This window comes from Pan paniscus, chromosome 15 (genome assembly GCF_029289425.2).
Source record: "Pan paniscus chromosome 15, NHGRI_mPanPan1-v2.0_pri, whole genome shotgun sequence".
In the NCBI taxonomy this organism is placed as follows: Eukaryota; Metazoa; Chordata; class Mammalia; order Primates; family Hominidae; genus Pan; species Pan paniscus.
In genome coordinates, this window is record NC_073264.2 from 48,431,117 (window position 1) to 48,447,953 (window position 16,837).

The following is a 16,837-nucleotide window of genomic DNA, read 5'->3' on the forward strand; positions in this document are numbered from 1 at the left end:
CTGTTTTCTTATTTTTCGGTTCTGGAAATATATTTTATAGGCACTTTCCTTGTGTAGTATAAGTTAACTTTTTCAGATCACAGAAAGATTGTTATTCCTTACTGATTTTGTTTGAAGCATCTTGCAGCTTTTCAGAAAATGGCTGTGATGAGCGTAATTTAGAATAAATGTATCATGTTTACAACCAGCAGTTGTATAGATTATTAATTACCACTGACGGCATATTCCTTAGCATAGAAGCAGATAGGCAGTATTTTCTATATTTGTAAGTTATTAAACTTAAGTCTGAAACCTCCTTTAAAGTCATTTTAATGAGTGTTTCATTAGATTAGAGATTTGAAAACTCAAGTAAATTAATTGTCTTAATTGGCATCTTTAATGTGCTAACCAAAAGTGAAAAGGATAAATTGTGTTCAATAGGACCACAAGTAGATTGCTACTATATTTATTTCATGCTACCTTTTTAAAATAGTAGGGGTGGATATAACAAATAACTCATACTTTCTGGACTTACACACACACACACACACACACACACACACACACACACACGCACACACTCTCATACTTAAGGCATATACATAATACAGACTCATAAACTAGATCAATTAATTTGATTATCATTTCATGATTTAAAAAGTCTCTTCAGGCTATGCTGAAGTTGGTTAATCTGAGGAACAAAAACATATTGTGAAATATCTACCATTTGGTGATCTTCCTACTTAAATAATACATTTCTGAACTATGTCAATAAGAGTCTTCAAATAATAAAAATACAAAATCCAATTCATCGATGTTCATGTAACTGTTCAGAATTTCCACATTAAAAAAATTGCAACTGTTTTCCTTAAAATGATATATTTATAACTATGAGCAATGCAATCAATAGATTCTCAATTCTGTGTTGACAGATGGTATTTCTTTCTTCTTGAAATGCCCTGATAATCTTCAAATACTTATTTCATATCAACTCTTGCAGTAAAACAATGGTTCTGACCTTATCCTTCTACCTATATAATATTTTTCATTAAAATACATAGATTTCACAGAGAGACATCTAATTTCAAATTTTCAACTAAGTTGTATATCTAATTATTTTGATTCTGAGTTTTGAGATCCATTTTCTGAGCTCCCACATGATCCAATTTTGACCATCAGAAAATGTGAGTGGCAAAGTTGTTAGGACCAAACAAATCCTTACTTTGCATTTATATCATAAATCTCTATCGCACAAAATTCCTTGTGCATGAACTTGCAAACGTAAAATGCCTAGATTTAGTTCAAGTAAAATACTTTTTTTAAGAGATGAGAAGAACAAACAAGGAAAATATAGCCTATACTGCTATGCTCTGAATATGTGTCCCTCCCCAGAATTCATTCATATTTTGGAATCCTAATCCCCAGTAGGATGGTATTAGTAGACGGGGCCTTTGGGAGGTGATTAGGTCACAAGGGTAGAGACCTCATGAATGGGATTAGTACCCTTAAAAAGGAGACCCCAGAGAGCTTGTGCACCCTTTCTGCCATATGAGATTAAAATAAAAAGGAGAACAAGTATGAGAAAGCAAGCCCTCATCATACATGGAATCTGCAGGTGCCTTAATCTTGGATTTCTCAGCCCCCAGGACTGTGAAAAATAAATTTCTATTGTTTATAAGCCACCCAGTTTATGTTATTTTGTTATAGCAGTCCAGACAGACTTAGAAATATATTCATGCTAATTATGTTACATAAAGGTCTTAAGAAATAAAAACAAAATTTCACTAAACATTATACCCTGGCTAATGACTTACGGCTTTTCTTTACAAGTCTATAAGAAAATAAAAGTACAATAATTCTGAATCACAGTTAAGCAACACAGGTCAGCAGCAAAGAAGAAGATACTAAGGTCACATGTATGGATACACTCCTCATTGAGCTTGAAAATTATATAAAAAGGAGTTTATTTTGGGAAATAATCCCAGGGAAACCATGTAGAGGATTTAGAACAGTGATACAAAGAATGAAAAAAAAACACAATATAAGAAAGTGTGATTCCTTTGGTCATTGCTTAGAGTAACAGACTCCATTCTACTGTGAATCTCTGAGAAGGCATGTAGAATGTGCCCAGAACTCCCTGACCAAGGGACAACAAAGGGAGCATGTATCAACTAAAACCTACTTTTAATTAACCAAACAGATGCTTTTCAAACAGCAATTAGTACTTCGCTGCAGAAAGCTTAGTCTTGCTCCAAAATCTAAAGTTCTGTGCTGTGATTCGCTTCTTAGACTTACTGAAGAATCTACACAGCATCTTTATCCAACATCAAAGCAGCTAGATTGTATTGCCTGAGCAGTAAGGCGATTTTCACTCAAAGCTGGACTTGCTGCAGAACACTTTCTTGCTCTTAGCCCTACTCGAAACTGCCAGCCTTCAAAATTAACTGATAAAATGACTTGGAGAAATATTTTAAATGTAGTATGTGCAGCCCATAGAATCCAAAGGTCTATCTTATTCTGCACCCCATTCTTAGTGATAGGACTTGTGAAGAGCAACAACTTTTAGCACCTTCCGTTATGCACAAATCTTACTATGGCATCCAGACTACTCGCTGCTTCCTGTTCTCTAGGTAAAAAATGTCATGATGTAATCAATGCAATGGACCAGTACAGATGCTCCTTAACTTATAATGGGGTTATCTCCTGATAGCCCCAATGCAACTTGAAAATGTCGTGAGTTGAAAATGCACTTAATACATCTAACCTACCAAATGTCATAGTGTAGCCTAGCCTATCTTAAACATGCTTAGAACACTTACATTAGCCCACAGTTAGGCAAAATCATCTGGATACACAGTACGCTGTAGATTATCAGCATTACGTGGCTGTCCGAGAGCTGAAGCTCGCTGCCACTGCACCTCATCACAAGGGAGTATCGTACTGCACATCACTAGCCTGGGAAAAAGTCAAATTTCAAAATTCAAAGTAAGATTTCTGCTGAATGCTTATGACTTTTGCACCATTGTAAAGTTGAACAATCATGTTAGGAGACCATCTGTGTAATCATCTCTAGGTTACCAAGACAATCAAGTTCCTTGTGCACTGTAATATTACAGAGAGTGAGCGTTAGCCCTGATCTAGGGCAGATATGTACATGTGGATTACTGTCTATCCCACATAAAAGCAAACTTCTAAATTCTCTTTCATGATAAGAATTAAAAAGCATGCATTTGTTAGATTACTAGCTGCATACCAGCTAGTGCCAGGGGTGTGATTTTGTTCCAGTGAACATACCACATCTGATCCAGCAGCTGTGTTGATTTGGTTGTTTACCATAAGCTATTATATATCATAATCCACCTGACTTTTTAGTTGCTTTACATGTGAAATGAATAGATGCATGATGGAGACTATGACTCCTTCACTGTTAAAGCTTTGACGGTAGCATATAGCCTCTGAAGTTTCTCCTGAGAAGCAGTGTTACTGATGATTTCATACATTGGTTTGGGAAGAACAGTTTTATAGGATTCCACTAGGTCTTTTCTACTAAAATGATTCTGACTTATTTCACAGGTCATATAACCAGTGTGAGGATCCTGCTTGTTGCTAAGTATGTTGGTCCCAATTATGTACTTGGGAGTCTGGGGAAATAACCGTAGATCAATCCACTTACCCAGGCTAGAACTCCATTTATCGCTTGTCTTTCATAAGCCTCCATTAGCATTACAAGTCCATTGATGTCAGTGCTAGCTCAGGCTCTGTACCTTTAAGAGCTCTCAAAAGGCTTTGCTAGTTCACTTTTTCCAGTGTAAGTTGCTATGTAAAATGGCCATACATCCTTTGAAGGAAGGATTGAGACAGCATTTTTGTGTAACTTTCAGGGATATTGCTAGGTCTTTCTTTAAGAAAACTTGGTTTCCCTTTCAACCAGTAAGAGTTGGCTCCATGAAGTAGTTTAAATTTGGAAACTGGATGAATGATTGTGATCTTCCATTATAGCGGAAAATGCCTACTTCCTCAAGGTGTCATTTTTGTCTTTTTAGATAAGTCAAGTACCACTCTAGTCAGCTACCCTTGTATTTCATCCCTAAAAACACTATGATATATTATCCCTTGTCATAAACCCTTGTTGATAAAAGAATTCTGGTTGCTATTCTGACCTTGTTGCTCTTCACACTATTGATATCTATATTGAGTCTGTTGGTGAAGTGTTACTACTAAACTTCTGCCATTTCTGAAAATGGCAGTCAGACCATTGAGTTTAGAGATCCTTGTTCTATGGTAGCATCTCCTACTACACCCTGGGATACAGAGGACAGTCACCCTGAGCTTCTCAGAGATGCCAGTGTCCATCTGACTACTGCATTTCTCACAGTGAATGCCTTGGGAACTCTCTAAAAATGAGTCTCATATAATAAATATGTGCTAACATTCCCACCTCCCTGAGTCTTCTAAGTTTTAATATTCTGTGAAGATAGCTCCTATATCTCTAGCTCACTTACTATAAGTCCTCATGATGTTTAAATTTCAAAGAACTATCATAACGGCATATTAGGACTAGCTCCAGGTATTCTTACTCATAATTAACCCAAGTCATGGAAGAGTACTTTATTCTTAAATTAGTCCTAGCCCAGGATCGTCACACTCTAGACCCACATTACCTCTACTCAAAGTCCAGGAGCCAAATCCAGGCATAGAGAAGAGACAAATTTCAATGGCACAGGCAAGAATACTCCACCTACTTTGCTGAGTTAAATGTAAGTATATAGTGATAACAGTAATAGCTTATAATTATTAAGTTTGTAAATAAATTATTATTTAGTATCAACGACTCAATCACAAATACGATTATCATTTACTAAGCATTTATGTTGTGCTAGGCACTCTGTTAAATGATCTAATTTTTTTTGAGATAGTATCTGGAATGAATGAGATGTTTTAGATTGTTTATAAAATTAAACAAAAGATGAATTCTGAGAGAATAGTAGGTAAATATGATGAACAAAAATAACTTTTCTTGAGAATTTTAATAAAATTTCTAAAAATCTTTGGTTGATGCTGATACACTGAGAGTAAAAAGTATTAGCAATTTAGGAGTATGTTAAAGTGTTGACCCCAAAAAGCCTTTCTTATTCTATATAAAAATCAATGGAAACAAAACTGTTTGAAGACTATAAGGAAGACTGTAAGTGTTTCCTCCTAAACAAGCTATGCTAATACATTTACTCATGTAACCATGAACTTAATAAAGATGTACATCACCTGGAGATGGGACTAAGTACATGAGGCAGAGGCAGGGATTGTGAAAGCAGCCATTGATATGGCAATCTTTTTTTTTTTTTTTGAGACAGGTTTTGCTCTTTCGCCCAGGCAAGATCAGGGCTCAGTGCAGCCTTGACCTCCCCAGGCTCAAGCAATCCTCCCACCTCAGCATCCCGACTAGCTGGAACTACAGGCAAATGTCACCACACCTGGCTAATTTTTTTATTTCTTTGTAAAAACGAGGTTTCGTCATGTTGCCCAGGCTGGTCTCGAACTCCTGAGCTCAAGCAATCTGCCGACCTCGGGCCTCCCAAAGTCCTGGGATTACATGAGTGAGCCACCGCACCCAGCTGATGTGGAATTTTTTAAAAAATAAATGTTTGGATGCTTATCCTAAACATTTTCTACATCTTATCCAAAGATTATTTGAAAAAGTATTAGTTATTTTAGTTGGAAACTCTAACATGATACAGCAGACAGATTCAGTCTAGATATGTTTATCACAGATGAAAAAAGCAAATTATATTAATTTTATAAAACACAAAAAAGAATTAATATAATATTTGATTATAGTAGAACCTAAACCTGCCCACATTAATTGGAGATAAATCCAAAAATCTAGTATGTTTCTTATTCAAGTGCATGCACTCTCATTTTTTAAAAAATTTAATAGACTAAATCAGAAAAAAGTATAGAAATATGAATCAAGATGTATAAAATATCTGCAAAGAACAATACATGTAGCACTAATGGTTTCAAACTGAAGAACTGGCTACTAATGTTTGCTAAGATTTTTATCATGGTAAGATTACCATTTGAGAATCTGCATAGAAGATTAACAAGGACAAAAGCATCAATAACTCTGCAACAGCCTTGGTAGTTAAAAATGCATTTATACAACAATCAAATGACTGAATACAATTCTATTACAAAATTGAAAAATGGCCCAGCCAAATTTTTTTATGCAAAAAGCAAATGCTCACTAAGGTTAAGGTGTAATAAACTACTAGACAATTTTAATGCTTCCTAGTGTTTTGGATTTACATAATTATTTTTAAAGAGTGGCTTTCAAAAATATTTTAGTGATGAAAAATATTATTCAAATGAAATCTTACCCAGAAAGCCAGCATATAAAAAGAAGAAAAGCAGAGCTGCTTTGATTGATGCACATTCTTTCTTTGTTTTGTTTTTGAAAGGAGGTCAGTATCTTCCAACCTTGCAAACAGGCATACCTATGTTTATTATTAAAAGAAATTCAAAGACCCACACATTATACTGGTTACAATTAAATTGTATTGCTATCTGAGAAGTCTGAAATATTAAGAGTTCAAATGTTCAGTATTCCTACTGAGAACTTCCTTTTAAAAACTGGTCATACTTTATACCTATGACCTCATTGCAAGAATAATGCAATGTAACTAAAATCTCAACATTTATTTGGGTGGAGAACATGAAAATCATATTTTCTAATTCATAGGGTAGATAAAAAATGTTTGAGGTCAACTGAGGAAATATTTTAAAACAACTATAAACGAATGACCTGCTCATTTATATATCAAAATGTATTATAGGCCGGGCGCAGCGGCTCACAACTATAATCCTAGCACTTTGGGAGGCCGAGGTGGGCGAATCACCCGAGGTCAGGAGTTTGAGACCAGCCTGGCCTACATGGGGAAACTGGGTCTCTATTAAAAATACAAAAATTAGTAGGGGGTAGTGGTACGTGCCTGTAATCCCAGCTACTCAGTAGACTGAGGCGGGAGAATCGCTTGAACCCGAGAGGCGGAGGTTGCAGTTAGCCGAGATTGTGCCACTTGCACTCAAGCCTGGATGACAGAGTGAGACTCTGTCTAAAAATATACATATATAGGTAGATGATAGATAGATAGATAGATAGATAGATAGATAGATAGATAGATATAGTAAAGCTGTAGAAGTTAAAATGGAATTGGTACAGAAAAGAATAACAGTAAGGTGCAGACTAATGTAATTTTGCTAATGCTAAAAATAGCATTTTGAAGCTATGCAGTGGAATATTGACCATCTTGTTTGTATAAGGGCAAGAGGGAAAGAGAGAGAAGAAAGAGACAAAGAGAACACTAGACTAACACTTCATACTAAGGACAAAATGATTTCCTGATGATTAAATTGTCAAATACATAAATGACTTTAAGCTGTTAGAAAAAAAAAATGGATATAAGGAGATCTTGCTAAAGAAGCTACAAAACTCAGAAGCCAAAAACAATTCATCTTTTAAAAACAAAAACTTGAGAACAAAAGTATCTTAAACAATCTTAAAACACAAGTAACACACTGGGAGGTGCAATTGGCAACATGTTTATCAGCAATTGAATTTATTTATGTAGTATATTTGTCGTCACAAGTCTACAAGAAGATAAGCAGCAAACTAGTAAGAAAAGAGAAGATAAACAGCAACCAGTAAATAGAGATGTACAAGTGACTGATAAACATGTGGGAAAATGTTCAAATTGGCTAGTGATTTAAAATGCAAATTTAAACTACAATAGAGTGTAATTTAGTTTCTTGCATCAAATTGACAAAAATTTAAAAAAAATACACTCCCGTTGAGAAAGCAAGTAACAGGTCCCTTTCAACTTTGGCTAAATAATTCCATTTTGAGGAAGGAAACTATGCTACAGCAATGCTACCATACATTTCACAAAGATGTACATACAGGCAACACAAACATATACCCTACAAGTATTCATTGGATTGTTTATAACAGTGACCATCTGTAAGTAATTTCATGATGAAGGACACAGCAGCAATTATACACATTTGAGAGTACTCACAGCAAAACTCAGTGCACCCATACAAAGAACTATTCAGCCTGAGTGAAGACAATGATCCAAGCCACTGGTTCAAACTTTAGTGGACATCAGATTCACTTGGAGGGCTTGCTAAAACATGAATTGCTGGCCCGAATGCAGGGGTTTCTAATGTGAAGGGATCTGAGAATTTTCATTTTTAATCAATTATCTCCAGAAACCACACATTAAGAACTACCAGCCTAGACCCATACTTGGTGTTGTGGACACATGGCCAAGTGAAAAATTCTAGTCATAGAATAATACTTTTCATTATCTCATTTATTAAAAATGGAAAATGGAACATGAACATAAATAATTATATTTAAGGAAATGCATCGAACGAGAACTGAAAGGTGATATGCCAAACTATTTAATATCTACTTCTGGGAAGGAGGGCAGGTAGGATTGAGAAGAGAAACATTTATGTTAAATATCCTACTGTTTAAGTCATTTACAAGAAGACTATATTTACAATGTATTTAAATTATTGACGTGACAATTTTGAGAGAGAAAGGAGAAAGAGGAAGGGAGGGGAGGAGAGGGGAGTGGAGGGGAGTGGAGGGAAGGGAAGGGAAGGGAAGGGAAGGGAAGGGAAGGCAAGGGAAGGGGCAGGGAGGGAAGGAGGGGGGCAGGGAAGGAAAGAAAAAGGGTAGCTGAATCCTGAAGCTGTAGACATCTAGAGTTTGTACTAGATTGTTTGATTTACTGGTAAACCCTTACTTTCTTTCTTTCTTACTTCTTCATGTATCTTTGTAGTAAACCCTCATTAAACAAGGTAGTCTGAACATAGTTCTATTCCTTGCAAGCTAAAAAGGCTAATTAACAGAGATGTATAGGCTATGCAGAGCAATAAAACACAACAAATACTGAAATTGATTTAAATGCATCTAATTTAAAGCAGGATATAGGAATGCTAAAACCATTTTTAAAATCTACTTATTTTCATACCTACACATCCAAATCTAGATCTTAGAGTTGATGGTCCTAAATTACTGACAAATAATAAAGCCAACATATGTTTCTATTACATGCTGACATAATGCTTATGTACCAAGAATGTATAGTTGTATTTGTATGTGTGTGTTTGTATATGTATGTATATGTGTATATATACACACACAGAATATATGTGTGTATATATATCCATAATATAAATTTAACTCTCAAAAGGATTCTATGATATAAGATAGTTATTATCATCCCTAATATATAAAAAAGAAAACTGAGGCACAGAAAGCTGGGAGATTACGGAACTTTTCCAAGGTCACACTGTTAGTCCTGGTGGAGCCAGGGTTACATCCAGACAATCTGGTTCCAGCATCATGCTCTTAACCATTGCATCGTACTGACCTCTCCTTCACTTGTTTTATTTTCTTTGGATACATCAATACTCTCAGGCCACTACCCATCACTAAACAATATACCATAAAAAAAATGAAAGAGGCTAGAAAAAATGCTCTTTACAATACTTTTGGAAATAAACAATCTTTATGACTCTTACTGCTACAAGAATAGGCAGCAGATTAAGAAATCTGCTGATGAGTGAATGAGGAACCTCTCTCTTCCACTGCATTTCCAACTATTATTATACTCAGATTAGACCAAGCGAGAAAGTCATTTGAGCTTTCTGATATCAGCCAAGAAAAATCATCCTCAGGACCAGCTGCCAACAGCATTGCCCTTTAGACTTTGGCCGGGATGCCAGGTCCCAGGTGTTCTGTCAGCTTTCCTTATACAGTTTGTTGACAATGAAGAGGCCCACTTAATTTTTCTTTTTTTTTTTTTTTTGAGACGGAGTCTCACTCTGTCGCCCAGGCTGGAGTGCAGTGGCGCGATCTCGGCTCACTGCAAGCTCCGCCTCCCAGGTTCACGCCATTCTCCTGCCTCAGCCTCCTGAGTAGCTGGGACTACAGGCACCCGCCACCACGTCCGGCTAATTTTTTTTGCATTTTTAGTAGAGACGGGGTTTCACCACGTTAGCCAGGATGGTCTCGATCTCCTGACCTCGTGATCCGCCCGCCTCGGCCTCCTAAAGTGCTGGGATTACAGGCGTGAGCCACCGCGCCCAGCCGCCCAGTTAATTTTTCAATGGGCAATATAAGCTGAAACTGATTCACCTGCAAACACCTTAATTAATTCTAGGAATAAAAAAATATTGATACCAAAACAATACATTTTTCTTAGGATCAAAACACATTGAAATGTTTCCAAAAAATGGAATTGCTTAGGAAAAAAATAAAAATGCATGATCTACTTTGTTTCAGAACCTAATCTGGTTTGTCTAGAGGTCAAAGGTTGTACTCCTGATTGTGAATGATAAAAAGGGAAAATGTATAGATAAAATAGGAAATTTCTAATATTAAAGGGACAGGAGGATGGAGAGAGAGGCAGCAGAGCAACACCTGGGTTGTGTTAGAAACAGAGATAAGAAGTTGCATTTTAAAATATAATTTGGAGTTCAGAAGGTGTAAATTTAGTACACTCTGTGCGGGACTAATGGGAACCTCAATGAGTCTTCTCTTGCCATAAACTGCCTCTCATAAAGCTCTTCAAGGCTTTTTTTTGGATGTGTTTGGACCCTCCTGTTTAGATCCCAACTTTTGATTCTGAAATTTCTATTCTATGTCTACAAAACAAAAAATATAATCAAATTATAACAACACTGTATTTTCTTTGAGTTAATATTACCTTGAATTAAGTCTATCATTGTTTAAATTTTTGGTAATATTATTTTCACTGGACTTCATTGTTTTCTGTATAAATTTTAAAATGAAAATGTTTCACATATCTTTTTCCTTGTTTCAATTTTTAACAATTATCAGTCATCAGTCTGTCCTTGTATGTTGTCTTTTGGAATCTTTTTTTTTCTATCAAGCGTAATTATCCTGGCTCAAATTGTGTTTCTCTAAATTTCATTATGACAATTTTATTCTTTAATCTATTTTCAGTTAATAGCAAATGTTATACTTTGAAATTTCAGTTATCGTGAGTTTTCCTTTTTCAACATTTTTAATAATTATTCTTTCTAGATTACTTTTGTTCTTTTTCATTTTACCAACAGCATGAGTTTTATTAAACATATTTTACCATTTCTGTTTTAGCCATGGTCTTATCTATTTAATGCTTCATTCTGTGATGTTTTATATGCCTATTTTTATCATTTCAGAGTCAAAATGGTAAATAAAAAGATCCTTAAGCATCCGTCAGTAAGAGTTAAGAATGGCAGAAGTTAAAAACAGGGATAAAATGGTGAGTTCATAAAATCTCCACATTACTCTTCGCTTTTCCCTCTGTAGCTTTGTTAGCTGGATTTCTTTTTTCCTGTAACACAAATACTTAAAATATGTAATTTTGTCTACTAAGTGAGACTACTTTTCCTACCATAGTGCTTGTGTTGATTACAAATGTGAATTTTGAGCTAGTAAGGTTATTGACAATAAGAATTATCAATTATTGAGTAAAACATCCTCAATATTCTGCATCTAAATTAGATTGCTGCGTCATATATATATAACCTAAACATATTATCTTCTATATAACTGTTTCTTTTGTTCCTACAAATTTTTTATTCTTTTCTTTTGGCTGTTGTTTGTTTGAGAAAGGGTCTCTCTCTGTTGCCCAGACTGGAGTGTGGTGGTACAATCATGACAACCTGCAGCCTTGACCTCCTGGGCTTAAGTGATCCTCCCACGACAGCCTCCAGAGTAGCTGAGACTATGGGTGTGCACCACCAGGCCCAGCTAATTTTTTAATTTTTTTTTTTTTGTAGAGACACAGTCTTCTTATGTTGCCCAGGCTGGTTGCCAACTTCTGGCCTCAAATGATCCCCTTGCCTCAGCCTCACAAAGTGCTGAGGTTGTAAGCGTGAGCCACCACACATGGGCTTTGCCTTCGCATATTGTAATTTTAGTGCCCTTTAAAAGTCTCCATTTTTATTGCTTCTATTAAATTAGTTTAAGAAAGCTGTGGATGACGATTCTGAAGGCCTGAGTGCATACAGTATCTGCAACTGTTTGTTTTTCAAGGTTTTCTATGAATAAAATGACAAGGAGTAAGAAAAGTATGTGTGACCTCATGCTTCACATTCTTGAGAGCAAATACCTCTCGGTTGCAATTATGTCATCATGAAATCATGTTCCACGTTTTAAAATAAACTCATTGCCATATGAATTGTTATCCTACTGAGATATTTTTGTAGTTGTCTGTTTAACAGCTTCCTTAGAAGTGTCTTCTACATTTCCCACAATACCAAAACAAAAATTTCTTTTTTCATCCTATACAAAAGAATAGCTCAAGTTTGAATGTTCCGAAATCCCCACTCTTGTCCTGCGTTGCACATATACTTGCACTTGAGTTACACACACACACACACCCACACACACACACACACAGTTTTAGCTAAATATTCTAAAATATACACTTTTTGACTTCTGAGAAAAGTCAGAGAATGTTTTCTCCAGTGTCACAGTTCGGGACTCACCTGTGGACGTGGATGTCCTGTGACTAGACAAGTCAACTCAAGGGTTTCTCCTTCCCGGATAGTGTAGACCCTTTCGGAGTAGCGCTCCTCTTCAATGTTACAGGCCAAGCCTGAGTGCACAATACGAACCGTGGGAGGAGCTGTCGAGTCAGGAAGAAGAGAGACAAGATACATGAAAAGGTAAGTCAGTGATCTTCTCATGAACCATCTTGACTATAAAATCAATTCTTATTAGACTTCACCATAGTCAGATTAGTCAGATTCATCAGTCTTAACACCTCCCCAAGGCATTAAAGATTTTGCTGGAAGAAATCTTCAAATTTATCTAACAGTGACCAACACATTTCCAGGGGAACAAGGTAGTGGAAGAACCTCAGGAAATCACCATCAATACAAGACCACAAGATAAAATTTGATTGTTAAAATGTGAGGAAGTCCCTTCCTTTCTGAGTTCAAACTTTAACATAATAAGGAATATTGCACCAAAAATATGTAGTGCAAAAGAAAGAAGACAATTGGAGGAGAAAAGGGAATTTGAATGGAAGACATTGACATTTGTCTATTAATTATTTAAGTCATGTAGCGCGCAAGTTAAGAAGCTCACAAATAAGATGATTTGGTTTTCAGGAAGTGAAAACCAACTTAATTTACCATACTTATAGACATCTGTATTGATGTAAACAAAGTATGATTCTTGATTAAGCCATGGAAGAAGACAATATACCATTGTCGCCTGAGTCTAAAATTCTGATTGAAAAGAAACTTCATTAGCATAAAGCTGCCCAAATTTCTAAATATAATTTTCTCCTACTTCAGTGCCAAGGGGCCAGTAAAATTTAACTAACACTCCTTGACTTACACATCGTTGGGGACAACTACATGGAAACTTTCTGTGGGTCATGAGAAGTACTTAGCTAATAAGATATGCTGCTTGCCATCAAGTAAATTATTGACAGCTACTAGCTTCAAATTGGAGATCAATTCCTTTTGTGAACTAAGCATTTTTGTTTGTCATACATTTGGGAGTGAAAGAGAATGATCATTTCAGTTAAAGGCAAGTGGAAAGGTTATATCTACATGTAAAGGACAGTGATCTCAAGAATTTCCTGATAGATATCTTCAACCTAAACAGTAGTATTACTAGCAGAGGTTGTGATTGCTTAAAAATTAACGCCAGTGCCAGCATATTAGGAATGTTTTATCTAACATTAAAGACAATGAATCTTATAGAATTTTAAAATAAATTTGGTGATTCTATGGAAGAAAAAAAGATTATAAGGCCAACTCATGAAAAAAATCATTCTGGGAAAAGCTGTGTTCTGAAAGTAAAACAGAATAGTTTTCAATATCTACTATTTTGTTTTATGTAACATAAATGCACAGTCTACCCATAGAGTTTAATAATTGACATCAGGGTGTATTTCATTATCTTTCTCAATTTCAGGCAGAAACTGGAAGATGGAAAAGACCGCTTATGTTAATAAAACAACTGGTTATGTCCAGCTCTTTCTAGGTACCAAAGCATAATCCTGTTACTCAACCTTGAAACTCAGAACCCTGCTTTCCAATATCCATCATCAAAATGACAGGTAAAAGTTTCCAATAGTAGAATAAGAACAAAACAGTACTTCTAGAAAAGTGGTCTTGACATTAAATATGCATAATAAACACCCCTCAAGAACTTGTTAAAAATACAAATTTCAAAGGTGTTCAGAGACCTGATATATCTGCAGGAATCCCCAGGAATCTGCATTTTTACCAAACACTCAGATAGCTGCAATGACAGAGCTAGTTAGACTAGGTTCTGGGTATTATATTCGTTGGCTAAAGAAAAATACTCCAAGGAATAAAATATCCTTTTCCTTTGTCTTTTTAAAGTAACTAAACTTTCTGCTATGCATCATTTTATCTGATTTGAAAAATTAAATGATGCTTAAGTCATATGTCCAGTTTGGTCTATAAAACCAATTTATTAAAAATTTTCCATCATGTCTCTGGACTCTGTCTAGACATTGTAATAATTCGTTTGGTTTTATGACATTAGAAATCCTTATCTTTGGTGTTTCTCTTAGTGCTCTGATATGTTTCACACCACATTTCCTACAAATCATTTCAGGCAGTGATCAAATTTGGACTTCAATTTAGATAAGTAATACTAGTGAAGTACTTATTTTTAGGCATCTGTCTAATATAGTCATATCCATATTATAGAGGTTAACGAATTGATGAAAATCTATAAATGCTTGCAAAATAAAATAAAATAAATGTTCAATAGAAAATACAGATCTATTATCTTAAAATATATTTCCATGCTAACTTTAGCTTCATATGTGATAGCCCACATGTTTATTAATATATCTAATTATATAGTGACATGACATCCTTTCCAGACTAATTTACACTTGTTATTTTTGTTTTAATTTCAAATCAATGCTTAGTATTGTTATTTTTAAGGTATATCTTTCAAAAACATCATTATGCAAATAAGTAGCTTTATTTAAACCACTTAAATTATACAGTAAGCACACTGTGACATTTACAAGGGTTAATTTTCTGCTATTTTTCTTCTATATTATAACACATTCTTGGAAAAGGTAATTGCCTGCATACTGCAGTCATCATGAACCTACCACCTATCCTGTAGGAGGGTGGAATATTCCATAAAATTTTAAGTGTGGAAGTTGTCTTCCTTTTAGTATTCATCAAAATATGTGCTCAATATTTTAGCTGCTCAATGATAATGAGAGTATTTTGGAAGCTTCCCTTAATTCTTTTGTGTGCACAAAGCTCACTTGAAAGGACCTTAGAGTTCATATAGGTCAGCACTCTTATTTCCCGATTAGGAAAGAAAAGCCTGAGGACATCAAATGACTTTGTCACAATCCTGTGGCTAGTTGTGGCTAAACGAGACCAAAGCCACTGGCCTATTGTTCTTTTCATTACTTGATGCTGTCTATTTAAACTATGTCTGTCATAGTTAAATTAGTGTTCTAAATAACTCCCAAACTAGACCCAGACCTAGACCAGGCTAGCGGTATAAAAAACTATTGAGAAACCATTAATAAAGCAGTTAGAGCACCATAAACTAGATTAAGAATGTAAGTAGCAGAATTGCTCCAAACTTAACCAAACTTCACAATAGAATGTTGTCCCAGTTCATCATCCTACCTCTAGTACCTGCCAAATCCATGACATTTCACAATGATCAAAATAGTATTTTGAAATTTCTATTTACATTATGTTGTTTCTCTGCTTAAGAACCTACAATATCTCCCTATGATATTTCATAGAGTCCTAATCGCTGTGCATGGGTGGCATTTAGGCCCTCTGTCAAGGGTCCTCATGCTTACCATCCAACTAGAAGTCCCATTTCTCTGTAATATCAGGCTATCCTCGGTGAGAATGCAAAGAACCCTGAGATTTTAAGTGTCTTTGCTTATAATGTTCTCCCATCTAAGATTCCCATACCAATAATTGGACCCATGTTCCTGATACCTTCTTGGATTACTTATAAATGATTATCTTCTCTTTTCTTCCATGAGGTATGTATTTATTGCTTTGTGATTTTCCTTTCTCTCCACATTCAAACACGATAGTAAGCATCTCAGTGCCAGACTGAGCATCATTTTTGGCATCATCCCCATATCACATAATTCACAGCACAGAGGAGGTATTTATTTACTAATTGAGTTTTAGTTTCTATTTTAGCAACTATCACTATAATGACATCAACTTCTTACTTTAGCAAAATATCAACTATTATGGCAGTGCATTTGCTTACTTTAAATATAAATGCAATTTGCAGTTTTATACCTGAAGCAAGACATCTCTGATCCTCTGCCTTGTTGGTAAAAAACCTCAATTCATCATCCTTAAATTGGACTAAGGGTTAAGATCTCCTTTGTCCTGTAGAGTCAGCAATGAATTACAATGTTAAAATATTGCATGAGACTCATATTCATCCAAATTTTCTTGAAGTAAACCAAATTTCATTATGTAAAATCTTTCCTAACACTAATCATATCAACTGTCTTAATCTGAGGACATTTTGGCTTTGGGTTGAAGAGGTCAGCCTAAAAGGGCAAAAGAGAGACATTCTTTTATCTTGTTAGAATATACTTTTGAAAGTTAAACCAAATTCACTCTGGAGAAATAGTACAAATAAATTATTCTACAATGGCAACAACCAGGGGCATTTTAATCCTTTCACCTCATGTATAGACTTTCAAGCATATATTTATTGAGCAGCTGCTATAGCAGGCATGAGACTCTGTGCTGGGGATAT

At 35.3% G+C, this 16,837-nt stretch overlaps 1 protein-coding gene across 5 annotated transcripts in view; it reads right to left on the minus strand.

Annotated features, from left to right (window-relative positions):
• The window catches only part of MDGA2 (MAM domain containing glycosylphosphatidylinositol anchor 2), an 847,276-nt gene that overhangs the window by 459,883 nt on the left and 370,556 nt on the right, over positions 1 to 16,837 (minus strand). For 4 of the 5 annotated variants that reach the window (XR_004666173.3, XR_004666172.3, XM_034937505.3 and 1 more), the window contains exon 2: positions 12,553 to 12,692. Coding sequence is in view for 2 of the 5 variants with exons in the window: in XM_034937505.3 (XP_034793396.1) it covers positions 12,553 to 12,692 (140 nt within the window). In the remaining 3 variants the exon portion in view is untranslated. Of the gene's footprint in view, positions 1 to 12,552; positions 12,693 to 16,837 lie in introns of those variants that run through there. The other variant, XM_055097557.1, reaches the window with a different exon arrangement.